The 15000-nt window shown below is 33.8% G+C and overlaps 1 protein-coding gene across 2 annotated transcripts in view; it reads left to right on the top strand.

The window, feature by feature from the left end:
* The window catches only part of AP3B1 (adaptor related protein complex 3 subunit beta 1), a 152829-nt gene that overhangs the window by 91523 nt on the left and 46306 nt on the right, over nt 1-15000 (top strand). For both annotated transcript variants that reach the window (XM_030968838.1, XM_030968839.1), the window contains exons 21-22: nt 7410-7482; nt 8386-8492. In XM_030968838.1, coding sequence (XP_030824698.1) covers nt 7410-7482; nt 8386-8492 — 180 coding nt within the window. The remainder of the gene's footprint in view (nt 1-7409; nt 7483-8385; nt 8493-15000) is intronic.

Here is a 15000-nt window from a genome sequence, read left to right as displayed (position 1 = left end):
GTGTATCTAACCATCCATCCATGTTTCTTTCTGTTGGAGTGAAGATGGGTAGCAGTTTTATGCATACCTAAAACAATCCAGAATTTATGAAAAAAAATCTTTTTACTTTTCATAGAGAGACAAGTCCAAAAGTAGTTTGATAGTTTGAGCAAGTAGGAGTGTTTTTATAACAAAAAACCTGAATTATAAAAATATAAATTACAAAATTTCAGTTTATTATTTTATGTTATTTTTAGTCCATATAGATGAAGAACAATAATAGAATCTAATTATTTTTTATACACAGAACATAATATTTTTCTAGTAGTCTATTATTCTTTTATAATAAAATTAATTGTTTTTTAATTTAATTTTTAGGTTATTGTTGAACTGGTGAAACTTAATACATGCATGTGATGGTTATTTTATTAAAATGGAATTTTAAAGTATAGCTATAGTGCCTGGGTCTGAGAGGAAAGAAAACCAAGAACCAAATGTTCATACATTGTTTTTTAAGTGTTTAAAGATGTTCTAATAGAACTCTTAGCTTAGTTTTAAATTTTTCTGTTAAAATTGAGAATAATACAGTTAATGAATCTATAACTGAGATGTACATATCGATTAGTAGCATTAATATTCCTAATGAGCAATCAACTTTTATTGCTGTCTGTGTTTGATAGGAATATAGAGTTCTGTTGCTTCAAATTCTGTAAGCTTTCTTAAAACAGACATGAAATAGCAAGCTTTATAATACATATTTTTTTAATTGGTTTCAAAATATGTGAAGATGCAAAAACATGCAGCAGAGTCATTCATGTGTCAGTTGGGATGTAATTGCTTACCTTAGTGAAGAAAAAGAGCCTAAAAGTTCATTACTCAAACTAGTGTTATAGAATTAACTATCCATGCTATTGGCACTAATTGGTTACTGTTTGCCCACGTACCTTGTATTTAAAAATAAATAAATGAGGAACTTTTTGCTAAATCTGTTCAGGAAGAAGAGTAAAAGAATTTCTGACACTTGTTTTTCTGTTACTAAATACTTCCTATGCAATTCTTTCTATATATTTACCAAAAAAAAAGTTGAAGAGTAGAATTGTAGCTCAGAAATTTCCATTTAAATTCTGATATGTGGTATTGAAAATTAAGTGAAGCTTAATTTCTCTTAATGCATTTTAAATTAAGCGAAGCCATTTTAATGAAGTCTCCTGTATAGATGGCAGATTAGTCAAAATAGACATCCTTTGTTACACTTCTAGCAATTTTTGAAGCTGGTGAATAGGTGTGTTTTGATCAGTAAAGAGGTAAGGCCATTAATTGATTAGGCTGTTGAGACATGTATTTCTTTTAAACGAGGCAAGGCTCTCCATTTCTCTAAATCTTGAACTTATATTGTACATGATCTTTGTTTTGCAACTTCGTAGGTGTGCCTAAGAACTCTTGAGTTGTGACCTTAACTTTTAATCTATTCCCTTCTTCAACCAAGTAGAACAAAAGATGAAGTGAGGCTGTATTACCTGAGAAGTGGAAATGTGTTTCCATGTTTCGATCAGTTTCCTGCCCAAATAACACACTGGGTAACACACCTCTATCAAAAGGTTTTTTCTTCTAGACCAGCCAGACTGGATCCTGCAAAAAAATGGTAGCACAAAAAATACAATTTGAATCTGCTTAGAATAAACTGCTTTGATACTAGGTGAGACATTAATTAATTGTAACAGTTTGCAGCTCCCCACATCATCAGGGTATTTTTTCACCAGAAAGCTATACATACTCTGATGTGCTTAGTTCTGAGCAGGCACTGCAAAGCCATGTTCAAACTATCTTCTCTCTGCTGCATTTTTCCATTTTTCTCAGGACATTGACACTGTGTAGATAATTTCTGTCACTATAGTTCTCTAAACTGTTTGGTTCTTTCACAGGATATGTGAGGACTACTAGCATAAAGAAGCTTTTTGTATTTTAAAACAGCAGAATGTCAGTGTGAAGTCAAAAACAGTGAAAACAGTGAAGTCAAATACACTGAATATGAGAACTGGAGCGTCCAAGAAGCTTGGGGTTGAATTGTTGAAGTTGATGGAAAGTTGTCAAAACCTTGAATTTTGAGAGAAGGAACATTGCAGTAGTTCCGAAGTCTTACTTGATTAAGAAGCACCTAAAAGGAAATGTGTTAGGAACAAGAAGTATTTTTAAACAGTTGACAGAAGAGTTGATAAGAGTAGAGTCAAAGCATAGAAGGGAAAAATTGCAAAGCTTTTAAACATCACAAAAGACATTACAACAAATAGCAATGTGTTTATATGCATGGAAACAAGAAAAGTAGTGAGGAGATTATTGAAAAGCATAGAGCTCACTGTGCAGAAGCTAAATGTTCCTAAAATTCTTTTTCATTTAGAAATTAGCACATTTAATATAAGGGCAACAAACTTGGCTGATGAACTGTAAACATCAATGGTCATATGTTAAGGAGCAGGGGGCAGTTAATTTAATGTCCTTGAACAAGAAGAACTGTTTCAGTATATGGTATTAATCCCTGGAACTTTAAAGTTAGATTCCACTTAAACCATGTTTGATGCCTGCATTCAGGTGTGTGTAGTACTTGTTTATTTTTAGACATGTAATTAGGTAAGGTGGTGGGGGAAAAGAAACACAGGTATTTTTTATTAGAGGTGATTGCTATGCTAACTAGCTTAATAGGGTTTTTTGACAGAAGGCTGTTTTGAGCCCTGTAATGATAGATGAAGGTAACTGATGGTAACCTAGATAACACATTCCAAGCTAGAAAGAAAAAAACAATTTCTAACAAACTTTAAAGAAGATTATAGTTGAAGTCTTATATATAGACCCCCTTATGAGTCAAGGTACATCTTAAAAGAGCCACACATATTTTTTTTCTGCTCCCTTCCTGACTTATTTTCAGACCACCCAGGAAACAGATGGTTTCTGCTAGGCTCTCAGAAATGCATGCTTTATTCTGATAGTTTGTCATTAGAAAAGGCATTGCTTATGTTATTCTGCTATAGTGTGTTTTTAATTTGGGCAGTCTATATGGGGAGATTATTCATTAGGATTTCGTTTTCAGTAAAACTGAAAATATTTTCTGAAATGCATAATAATAAAAGAAGTTGTGGTTAGTGAGCTCTATTTTTATGATTTCTCAGTTTGCTACACGTTATGAACTACGTTACATTGCAGATGCTTTGGGTGATGTTTACCATTCCTTATATATTGTGTTGGGTGTCATCTCCATGTTCTGCAAAATTTTCTTAATAAAAAAGGTTTTATTACATTCACACTGGAGCTTAATTTCTACATACATCCATGCACTTACTGGCATTAAAATATACTACAAAAAATTCAGATTATTTTCCTATGTTATTAATGGTTCAGTATTTTTTCTCCTGACAAATCATTTTGAAAAAGCTGTTGTCTTCACTGTAATTGAGCTGCAGTGAATAGAAAAGTCAGTCTCTTCTACTGCAGTCTTTTAAATAATTTTTAAATATGGATAATTTGAGGTGTTCAGCTACATACTATACTGTAAGCATAAATACTGTTGGGCTAAAATGCAGATTTGAGGATGATACATGTGTAAGTAGGGGTCTCTACAGTGGGATTTTAAAATCAGCTACTGTTGACTTCCTTCTACAAGTATAATACAGTCACTCAGCTGTTAAAAACCTGATCCACTATTTAAAAAATATACAAAAACAAATTGTCTATCTTTCTGCCTGATCTCCTTTCAAGTGCTAACACAATGGAAACAGTGGGTGATCTGTCAATGCATTTGGATTGTCAGTGATGGTTTTGTATAAATATTGGGAGGATAAGAAATAAAATTCGCACAGCAGAATATGATTTCATCTGCCTTTTCTCTGCAGCTCCATGGCTCATGCTGCGGTGTGAAATTCTCATTTTACACACTTTGCAGGCGGAGCACATGAATTATGCATTGAGCAAGAGAAATCTCCTGCTTCAAGTCCTATATGCATTTACCAGGTTCTATCTCTATTATCAAGATGAATTGCAAATGGAGAAATGTTTGATGGAATATACCTTAACTTCTTTGTTTAGTATTCTGCTTTTCCCATAGTGGGCTTTCTTGGTAGAATACTGTTTGGATTATATTGTAGGCTTAGTTTTAAGAAAAAAAAAAAGATGAAAAATTGTGTTACAGAGAAATGTCAGACACGTCAGAACCTTTTTATTGTCTAGATTTCAAATGCAAAGCTTTTTTTCCTCAATTGAAATATCTGCAGTCATTGGCTATTTATTGGTCATAGACAGCCAATCAATTTTCTCTTCTTGGAAAAAAAACAATTTAAAAATAATCATGTTTTTATAGGCAGGATCCACATAAATAGATTTCTTTGGTGTTTTCTACAGAATTGCACACAATTAATGTACATACCTGTATGTAGAAATACATATAAGCATGAAAATATTTGTGTGGTTTTTGTATATATAGCACCCAAACACATATATTAATAGCCCTGTATTTTCTTAAGCTTCAAACACTCATTTGAAGTTGGAAATAAGACATGATGACACTTAAACATTACCTTTATCTGGATTTAATTAGCCCTTGATTTTACATTTCCCAGATGGTAGGGTCAGGTTGGTGCATTTTTTGCTTTCTGTTTGGTAGAATTGTTTACTTGCTTGTTTTTTATAGTAAACTGATACACTTAAATGCCATCTTCTGGTAAAATGTGCAGTGAAATTTTTCCTTGCCATACATTAGTTCAGGATTTTTTTTTGTGCCTTATTTTAGGACCATTTTATTTTGTTTTGAACTATAAGAAGTAAATTCTCTTGAAGGATTTTTCCCCCATTTTTAAACATTTTTTATGTAGTGGATTCAAAGTAATATCAGTGAAAGGATGGATTTCACCTTATAAAAGTACACATCAAGCCTTGTGTACTTTTTGTACTTGTGACAGAAAAAGCAAACTGAAGCATGCTATTGGTATTATTTGTGACTTAGACTGCCCATCTTAGTTGTCTTCAGTAAACAGATTCAATAAACAGTAAGGATTCTTTGGCAGTGACTCCCAATTTTTTAGAAACTTGTACTGAAGCATGTAGAATTCTCCTCCTTGTAGGACTCTTGAGCCACTTTTTAGAGACTTTTAATTGGCTTCATAATAAAAGGAGATGGACACAAACCATCTCTATGGAAATATTTAGCAAATATAAAACTATAGCTTTCAACTTCAATCATAGTTGAAAGTAGAATTGTATCTTACAGATAAGTGCAGACAGATGGTGAAAGAGTTCAGAAATTGAGGATATTTTTAATATATCTGCCTTTTGTTTAACCGAGTTCTCCTTTAGTCTGTTTTGATTTCTGAAGAGTTTTCTAGTTCAGGACAGGGGTTGTGATGCATAATTTACAGTAAAGGTGCTGGAAATAACAGCTAAACCCGAGATTCAGGGCTAAATATTCACCAAATAGTAAAGTGGCTTGGAATTCGTGAGAAGGATTGTTACAAAATTGTGTCTCTGACATGAGTAATTCAAGTAGAACTTGTAGCTTATGGAGTACACTATTTGTCCTTATTTCACAATTCTAAAACAAAAGTAGCCAAAACAAACTTAGTGACTTGCTAATAAGCACATCTCAAAAGAAAGGTCTGGTAGTTGTGAGCAGAATGGAATTCAAGAAACTTGGTTCTGCGGGAGTCCCTCACTGATTCTGGACAAAACATATCAGAAGTTGTATCACTTCAATGCCATTTTAAAGCTTTTTTGTAGTATTTTCTTTGTTCAGAGGAGTTTTAGGTTTCAGATAAATCACCAGTAGTAGAACACTCAAATACCATAAGTAATAATGATCATCAAAGTATGATGATGTTAAAATAACTTTTAAAATAGTGGCTCCTGTTCTTTTCATTCCACAAGATGATTCTTCTCCCAGAATACCTCAAGCATATCTGTAGGGATCATGTAAGTGACTGCTGTCTGAGCCATGGTATTTATAGGAAGATCATGATAAGTGATTTCATCATGGCTGAGGTCAAACCTGGTAGTCAGTGGCTTCAAATAGCAACAGTGTTGGCTAGCTTCCTTTATGTTCTTTGGAGGGAACCCTAGAATTTCTTGCAAAATTGAAAAAAAGTAAACTCATTATTATCATTTGTTTACAATTGACTGTCAAGCTGAGAGACCAGAAGAAAGGGAATGTGCCTTGAGAAAAGAGGTGTCATTTTATTCTATGGTGCTGGTTAAAGGAAGTGGTTCTAGCTGTTGAGTTCACTCCAAGCTCTTCTAGAAATTTGTGTCTTGAGTGTCTGAAATGCTTAAGAAATTATGGTCTAGATGGGCATAAAGACATTTACTAATTCATTTAGACCTGTTAATTTATTAGAAGTGGTAAAATATTTCTCTGTGAATTTGGCTGTCACATACTGTTTAAGAGGAAACAGGTAAACTAGAAAGTGTGACTTCTGGAAAGACTACATTTAAGTTACTTGCAATAACTTGGATAGTGAGCAATGTCTTAAGATCTAAAGGCAGTTAATATGTTTTATAAAAAAAAATTACAAAGCCTTCTGTTTGGTATGTGAGCCAAAGGGAACGAAGAGAGAAAAAATTCTTCAGCTGACCCAAATGAAAGATGCATTAGAGTGGGCAGGAACAACATGATGACAAAACTCCTTGATACAGAAGTTTCTGGCTACATCCAAAAATCAGTGCTTTATACTAAACCACCCTCTTGGCTGAGTATACTGAGCTGTAACACAGTGAATTCTTTCCTGAGTCACCACTGTCTAGGCATGCTCTGTAGGTATAGCCAACACTTGCTCTTACGAGATTTGTTTAGAACTTTTTTAGTTACTGAAGCAAATTTTGTTGAAATACTCTGTCATGGTACTGGGATTATTACTTCCCTAGTCTTTACTTCAGGTACAGCCAATTCTTATTAGAACTCATCTCAAGCTTAAAACTGAATTTTTTTGGTGACAAAAATCAGCTTCCTGTTAAGTAAATCCCAGTAGATAATTGGACAGAATTCTGTGCTCCCAGATAAGTGCAAATTACACTGTATTTCTCATTGAATAGATTTTGACATGTTTTTCATATGAAAACAGAAATGTTAGTACACAAATCTTTTGTCTTGAAGAGATAGCACCTTTATTTTTTAATGGTCTCAACAGAAGATCTGTCACTAAATGTTTTCTGTGTAGCAACAATTATTAATATTAGATGAATACAGGGGCTACAGAAATTCAGTTGTGGAATTTAGATACAGTTTAACTATACAAACAAATCTTTCTCAGTAGGTGAGTTCTCTGGATGCCACGCCCTGAAAATGGATACATTTTGCTTTATGAAGTAGTAAAATAAATGCACTTGCTTTATGAAAGTACTAAATGCTTTTCTTTTGCTGATACGGTGAAAGATGAAATATTAATCTATTTTGACAGAAAGAAGAAAAAACAGTACAAGATAGAAAGACTCCAAAAAACCAAGACATGTTTCTCTTAGATTTAGATGATTGTAAGTATCTTGATTAAAGCCTCATTTTTCCCAAGGCATAAAATCAGTTCAGTTAATTCAATGAAGTTAAATGTCTGAAACATTGATTCTGTTAATTTATTGTACTAGTTTCCTGACAAAATAAATGCTTAGACTGTCAAGTTTTTTTTAAGCACAGTTATTACAATATTTTGTTTTATAATTGAGAAATTGTTTCAAAATTTAGAATCTCCCACCATATACAACATTTACTTTGAGAATTTGTATGTGTCTGGACTTGTTTTTTGTTAAAGTGGACTTATTTTTTCGGGTAATAATGGATGTTACTTGTACAATACCTGTGCAATCTATAGGCCAATTATGGTATTATATTAGGATACTAAAAACCGCATTTCTGAAGAACTGTGAAATGGTAGTCTTGGAAGGGTAAGATAAACCTAGCACTGGTTTTTGGCTATGCTTGTAGTACCCTTCTTAAAGTTTACTTCTGTAAGTGCAGCACATCAGAATTGCATTAACGTGTACTTTGCGTGTAGCCTGTAAATGAAAATGTGCTACATAGTATGTATCAAACTGAAGGATAAAATAGAGGAAAAATGGGAAAGGAGGCGAAAATACTTCTAAATAAATCACACAATATATTCATGTATAAGTTGTATATGTATTTTCATTGCTTATTCTGAATATTGGGACTATATGTCTGAAATCTTACATTTAGAAACAAGCATATAACATATTCTTCAAATGTTCATCAATATGAATACCAGTATATTCATCAATGAATATTTATCAAGTATATATACAAGAATAAAACATTTAGATGAGAATGTAAAACTTTCTTGTGCAATGAAAAAGAAATCCTTTTTTTTCACAGTATCTTAAATTGTTTTTCCGTTTAAGTATCTCTTACCTGTTCGCTTCTAGTTTGTCCTGTAACAACTCCTGTGGCAGTTCCTACAGCAGCTGTTTTGTCCCCAAGTTTAGCAGCAGACCTAGAGGGATTAAGTCTGTCGAGTTCATCAGTCATTGATGTAAGTAGCCTTTAAAAAGTGGGAGGGTGCATGTGAGTTTAAGCATTTCACATGTTTTGAGGCCATCATTAAGGTGTTTTTTTTACAATTCTTTCACCTACAGAAGTTTTGTATGAAATTATGGTTTACATGCAAGTCTGGCAGCATTTTTTGATCTGTAATTGCATTCTGAAATGTGGATAAATGTATGAATATTGCATGTCTGAGAAGGATGCCTTCAAGGATTTTTAACCTTGTCTTTCAAGTTGTCTTTTTCTTTGCCTCAGGGAAACTTTAAATCAGAAATTAAGTAGCCAAATGGCAGAGGTCTTTCAAATAATTAATCAGCTACACTACCAAAAATAAGCTACAAGAACAGCACATACTTGCTAATACTCAGTCCAGTTTGTTTATCATACATGTTTCCAATCATGACATTTTGCTACTGGGGAGTAATTTTTCATAAATATATGAAACATAGCCCCTGGGTGCAAATAAAAAGGGTATAGATTTACAATCAGTGGTGTATCAGTATGTGTCATGATTCATTCTGTTAGTGCTTTGTAGTACTTTCCATTAGGGAATCTCAAAACTATAGGTGTAATTAGGGTTAGCAAACTCATGGAGGTAGAGGGTGTTCTTTATTGTGGGAAAGAATAGTAGTTTGTTCTCTTTCAATTGGGTTTTCTTTAGTATTTTGTGTGTGTCCAAATTTTATTTGCAATTTAAATAGAAATTGCAGTGGTATAACAGGGTACATATCTCTGTGAAAATAGATGGGTATGACCAGACAAAATACCAGAAAAACAGCCATTTTTTTAGCCTAGCCTTGTTTCTAATGAGGTTGGTGGCTAGAACCTACGCTGCAACTTTAATAGTCACTGATAACCTACTTTGTGCTAATACAGGAAACAGTAGTTTGCAACATCAAATATTTGTTAAGTAAAGGAGTTACATGAGTGATTCGATTCAATTCAACTTTGCTTATGATTCAGTTTCATGTTTACAGGCTTCAAGATTTGGTGTTGAAATGGGAGACTTTGAAATAATTTGTTGGATATTAGCCTTATCTAAGAAAATTGGCATATAATGTGAATTTCAAGCAGGCCAGTAACAATCCATGGACATGCAGTCACTACAACTGATGTGTAGTCATTGATGTGTCACACAGTCTGAAGATGCCAGTAATTCTCTTCCATGTTATTTTGTAGAGCAGTATACAGTCTTAGGTGGCAAGTCTGTTTAACAACAGCTATGGTGTTACTCTTTGATTGCACTCCACAGTTGCCTCTTTACCATCCTTTATGGCTTTGACGGCTTAAAACACAAGCTGTCATATGTTTACCTGGCTTTGGGTTAGCTTAAGAGTGACTCTGGTGTCTTTGCTTTACTTCAAAATTATCACCTTTGAGAATAAATTAGAGATAGCAGTCTGTAATGCCAGAGGCTTAGGTGCCCCTGCTTGCCAATGTCTTTATTTCTTTCATTGTCTACAGTACATGAACATATATTCCACTCCCATATTCATGCTTGCTTTCCTCATGATTGCCACTGTTCATTTGCTAAACTGCTTCTCCCCATTCTGCTGAAGACAACTACAAAGAAATAGAGCTGTTTGATAAACAGAGCTAGAAGGTGTAGGCTGAAGAGTAGAAGTTGTTCTGTATGATGACTGTGCAAACTACCTCCCCAGTGTTACTGAGGTCTGGTAACCAGCAAAGAAACTGGAACATTTCCTCATTCTCTCTGCTCTGGAAAGAACCCAGATCATGTAAGATTTAATTGTTTCTGCCCGGATGGTGATTACACTTTGGTCTGTATTCAGTTTTCAGGTCTAAGCTCAGCTCTCATTGCCTTTGATAGTTGCCGATGTACATGAGGTCCTTTGCTGAGTTTTCTGCACCAGGGAGCAACGGAAATTAAATACTAAACTTAAAACTCATTCTTTCAAATTATATCTCATTCTTTTCAAATTATATATATATATATATATATATATATATATATATATATATATTAATATATATATATATTATATTAAAAAGTCTTATGTGTGTGCAAGTAGTTAGATAACTATAATCCCATGATGTTCAGCACCAGCAGGTAATTTTCTAAAATAAAAATATAAAACTGGCTTTTAAGACTTTATGTGGGAATGTGCATCTTCAAATAGTATTTTGAATTTAATCTATGATGCCTAATTCTAAAGATACTTTAGAAAACTTCTTCCTTCAGTGGGAGAGAAAGTGAATATAACTGTAGGGCACATGCCAAACTAACAGTGAGAAATTAATTTATTACTAGGCAATGGAAAGCATGGAGTAAAAATAGATAAGTACAGTATATGACCCTAATATCAAAGAAATGTAGCAGCCACTTATCTTGGAATATGTCGAGCATTCTATTATTCAAATCATTCAGTGCTGTAATTGGATACAGCTTTTAGAAAACTTTTAACTTCCAAATTCAGAGCTGCTGAGTGTTACAAAGAAAGTATAAATACAAGAATGGTTTTACAGTTACAGGAAAACCTACAAAACAAAAATATTCTTGAATAGAAACTGCACAATCTAATGCTTTGTCCTGTGGCTCATTTGTTTTTATCATCATGTTTACATACAGTACATTTCCCCCTCATATAAACGCATGCATGCGTATTATAGTTTGTTCCAGGAAAAACAAAATTCTCTTGTAATTCATGGATAACCTTCTTCCAACTGAATGCAAAATGTAGTAAATCTGTGTGCATTCTTCTGCCGTGGTGCATGTGGTTCATCTTCAGATTTGAGTGAACCAGGTAACTGAGGTCACTGGAGGTTTCTGTGAGGATTCTCATGGTATGCAGGCAAGTGACGGCAAAACTAAGTGCTTGAGGAAGCTGCAGTTGGTGTTGATTGAGTTTCAGATTAATAATTTGCAGTTTTGAAAAATATGTGAAGATGCAGGGCAAATCAAAAACAGGAGGCAAGACAAAACTGCAAACTGTCAGTGTGAAGCAGTTATTGGAAAACACTGAAAATGGGTTTTTTCCCCAAAAGGGGTGTTATAAAGTGAAAAAAGAGGAATTGAAAGCAAAATTCATGATTGACCTAAGGACAGGGAGGATTAAAATCTGCTACAATAATTAATATTTTGAGCAAAAATGGTGAGAGGAGAGAGAGGAGAGCTATAGTAATAGAGAGAAGCTGAAGAGGGGAGTGATCTGTTCCTCCTGCCACACAGCTGATGAGGAAAAAAAAAAACTAAACCACATGTTCTTTTCTCATTAGGATTTTAAATGGTAAAAATGTATCTCCTAAATGTGGAGACCCCTGAGTATGCTGCACAGGATAATTAACTGGTAAAAATGATGCGTGCTTTTGTGGATAAAATTAGTGAGAAGGAAATATTTCTTTGGTAGCAAGAAACTTGTTATGGTTCAGAACAGTGTTAGTTCAAGGAAGAACTGGCAGGTCTATATGAGCTGTGGTGAGAGAAGTTGGATAGGAAAAAAGTGTGTGGCTGTATGGTCTGAGTTGAGTAGTATTTAAGGAGAGAAAATGGTTTCCTCGCCCCCAATAGGATAGTTTGGGGAAAAGGTCAGGAGTGACTAGGAAAATGTCACAAAAAATGCATATACCAAATTGGGGAGAAAAGAGAAAATTCTTGTTGTAGTGGGGAAGTGCTTATAAAAATATTTGTTGCAGCAATTTGGACTTGCTATCAATTACTCTGCATATAGAATTGAGGTATAATTGAAGTGATACTGCTTTACTCACTAAGGTTTTATTCAATATGTTCAGTGTTTTTTCACAATAGTGTTGCTACCAATGGTATGTTTTATTGTTCCCTACTTTCCTCCCTACCAGGCCTTCCAGAGAAACTGTTTAGGAAGGGAGGGGTACATCATCTTGTTTTCTTTTTCATATCTTCTAAAGAACTTTTGACCAATCTACACTTTAAGAACTTCTTTGGAATGGTGATGTATGAAGAAGAAATAATAGCTTTTGTCAAAAGTCAGAGTCAAGCTGCAGACCTGTCAAATCGGGTGATAAATACATTTCATTTTAAATTGAGTACAGACTTAGAGAATTCCTTGAGAAATAGTAAGCATGAACTTCCTCAATATTTTATTAAAGGTATTTTCAGACTAAGAGAACACCTTAAATGGGATTTTATTTCTAAGTTGTTGACATAGTCTTTAGAGAGGAAGACTTTCTTATAATTTAGGTGGCTTTGTCCACTTAAGCTATTTCTAATACCACTATAGCATGTCTTAAGACTAACTCTGAAGTATATTATTTTCCTGTTTGAAGCATCTCTGCTTAGAAGTACTGGGTACACAAAGGCTGCAGTAATAGGTTATATAACAGCTGTAGTCTGGTATGCAGTTTGTGAGAAAGGTTAGCATGAGGTGTTTTAAGAATTTTCAAAATCCTACAGTAGAGAAATAAATAGTAGTTATTCCAAATAGTTTTTGGCATGCGCTTCATAATTTTTTTTTCAGAGCTTTGCAAGCAGCAATTATTCTTTAACTATGTACATTTGTCATTCGTATAAGCTCTGGTCTAAGTGCTTACCTCAGGAATGGCTGCATCAGAAGAAACATTAACTTGTTATTGTTGTGAAAGAGACATAGTGCAACCGCTTATGATAGCAGCAGATTGTGGGCAATGGTGGTCTTCTGCCCATTGTTCTCAGGCAGATTTTGATCAATTACCATTGTTTTTCAAATAATTAGTTTTATGTTTCTGTAAGTATATCCATACCCTCTTTAGGATGCTTGTAGAATTTTTTACTCTGGCAAAAGAAGATGCTTTTAAATAACCTTTCAATATTAGTCACATCTTCTCTTCTATCCTTAGTTTTTGCAGTCCTTTGTTAAAAAAACACAAGCGTATGATAGAATTTTATTATTTTTATAGCTGAGCATTTGCCCTCTTGTTTTTTAGCCTCCTGTAAGGAGTCTTATCTCTTTGCTGTTTCATCACAATATTTTTCCCATATGTTCAGTGTTTTCATTATACTTCTGAAGCCCATGTTTTAATATACAGATTGAAATTGGGAAGGTTTGTTGTGGAGAGGTGGAGGGAGAAAGTATGCCACAAGACAGTCTACATGTATCCTATTCCTGGGAATGTTCATGACTTTGCTTGTGTTGTTGACCACAACTGCACATTAGACAAAGATATTTGTGCAGTTCTGCAGTTTACAGCTTAATTTGTGAAGGTGGGTTTTTTCCCTGTGGAACAGTCCCTGTTGTGCCTTACAGGATTTGTATCTGGCATAAAGCATAATTGAGACCATGTTCTACAGAGTATGTTAGTAGGGTGCCTTAGGGAAGTTTGGATGTGTGAAGCGAGTGAAAAGGCATAGTCTTGGATTTACGAGTTAAAAAATAACTTTGTCTTAGTACTGCCCAAAATTCAGCTATGTGGCTGATTAGGTGTGACTGATGCTTGTGGGAAGGCAGTGTGGTCCAGTGGATACAGAACTGGGTGTTACATATGGAAAATTAGTTCTATTTTTGGCTTACTACTTGCTGTGTGATCTGGAGGGAGTATCTTAATCTTTTAGTTTTCCATTTGAAAAATGAGGATAATGATGCTTACTCACCTTGGGAAAGCACTTGGAAATCTACAAATGGATGTAGCTGCTCATCAGCAGATATTAACTAATGCCAAGCTAGAAGAAGAAGAAGAAATGAAACAAAGACTCCCACATACTTTTTTTTTCTTTGTTCCTGTAAAATTGCTGTATAGGTGGATGCTCTTAGATTGGTTACAGAGAATATGTATAGCATCAGATATTTGAAAGCTGTACTGTCCTTTCAGAAATTGCTTCCACATACTTCTAAAAATGTTAGGTTGGAAGAAAATAATCACTTGCCTTGACACTACTTGCTTGTCATTTCACCTCTATTCTTTACTTATAAATGCATTTACAAGTATTTGTGATATTTAATAATGTTTAAGCCTTAAAAATACGCATCTCATGTTTATTAGATCCATTCATTCTTAAAAAAAATTGCACTTCAAAATTTCTCTCAACTTAATTTCTTCAAATATATATACACTATAAATGAGATGCTATTTATAATTATAGAAATTATATAAATACAATGTGTAAGTAGTTAGCAACTTGTATATTAATGTAAATGTATTCTGAATAACCAGGTCATTGATTAACTTGATTCAGTGCTAAATTGCTATTTTGCTGTTTTGTTATCTTTGAGTTACAAAGAGTAACCCAGCATTCAAATGTTGTATTTAAAAATAAAAGTGCCATAATAGCAAAATAAAGTGCAATTGCAATATTAAAGTCTTATTTATAAAATAGAAATTAAATTGTGGGGATATCACAAAACAGAAGCTCAATTAAATAGGTTACTGTGAGGACACCTTTTGATCATTTTTTGCCTTTCATTAAAATTCAGTACTGTCCTTAAAACTAATCCAACTTTTAAAAATATTTTTTAATATAATTAGATGCTTAGGTTTATGGCAGAGTTTAAAATAATGCTTCTTTTTCTTTCCAACCTGAAAAATAC

This window comes from Camarhynchus parvulus, chromosome Z, assembly GCF_901933205.1.
Source record: "Camarhynchus parvulus chromosome Z, STF_HiC, whole genome shotgun sequence".
NCBI lineage: Eukaryota > Metazoa > Chordata > Aves > Passeriformes > Thraupidae > Camarhynchus > Camarhynchus parvulus.
This window is presented reverse-complemented; position numbering and strand designations above follow the sequence as displayed.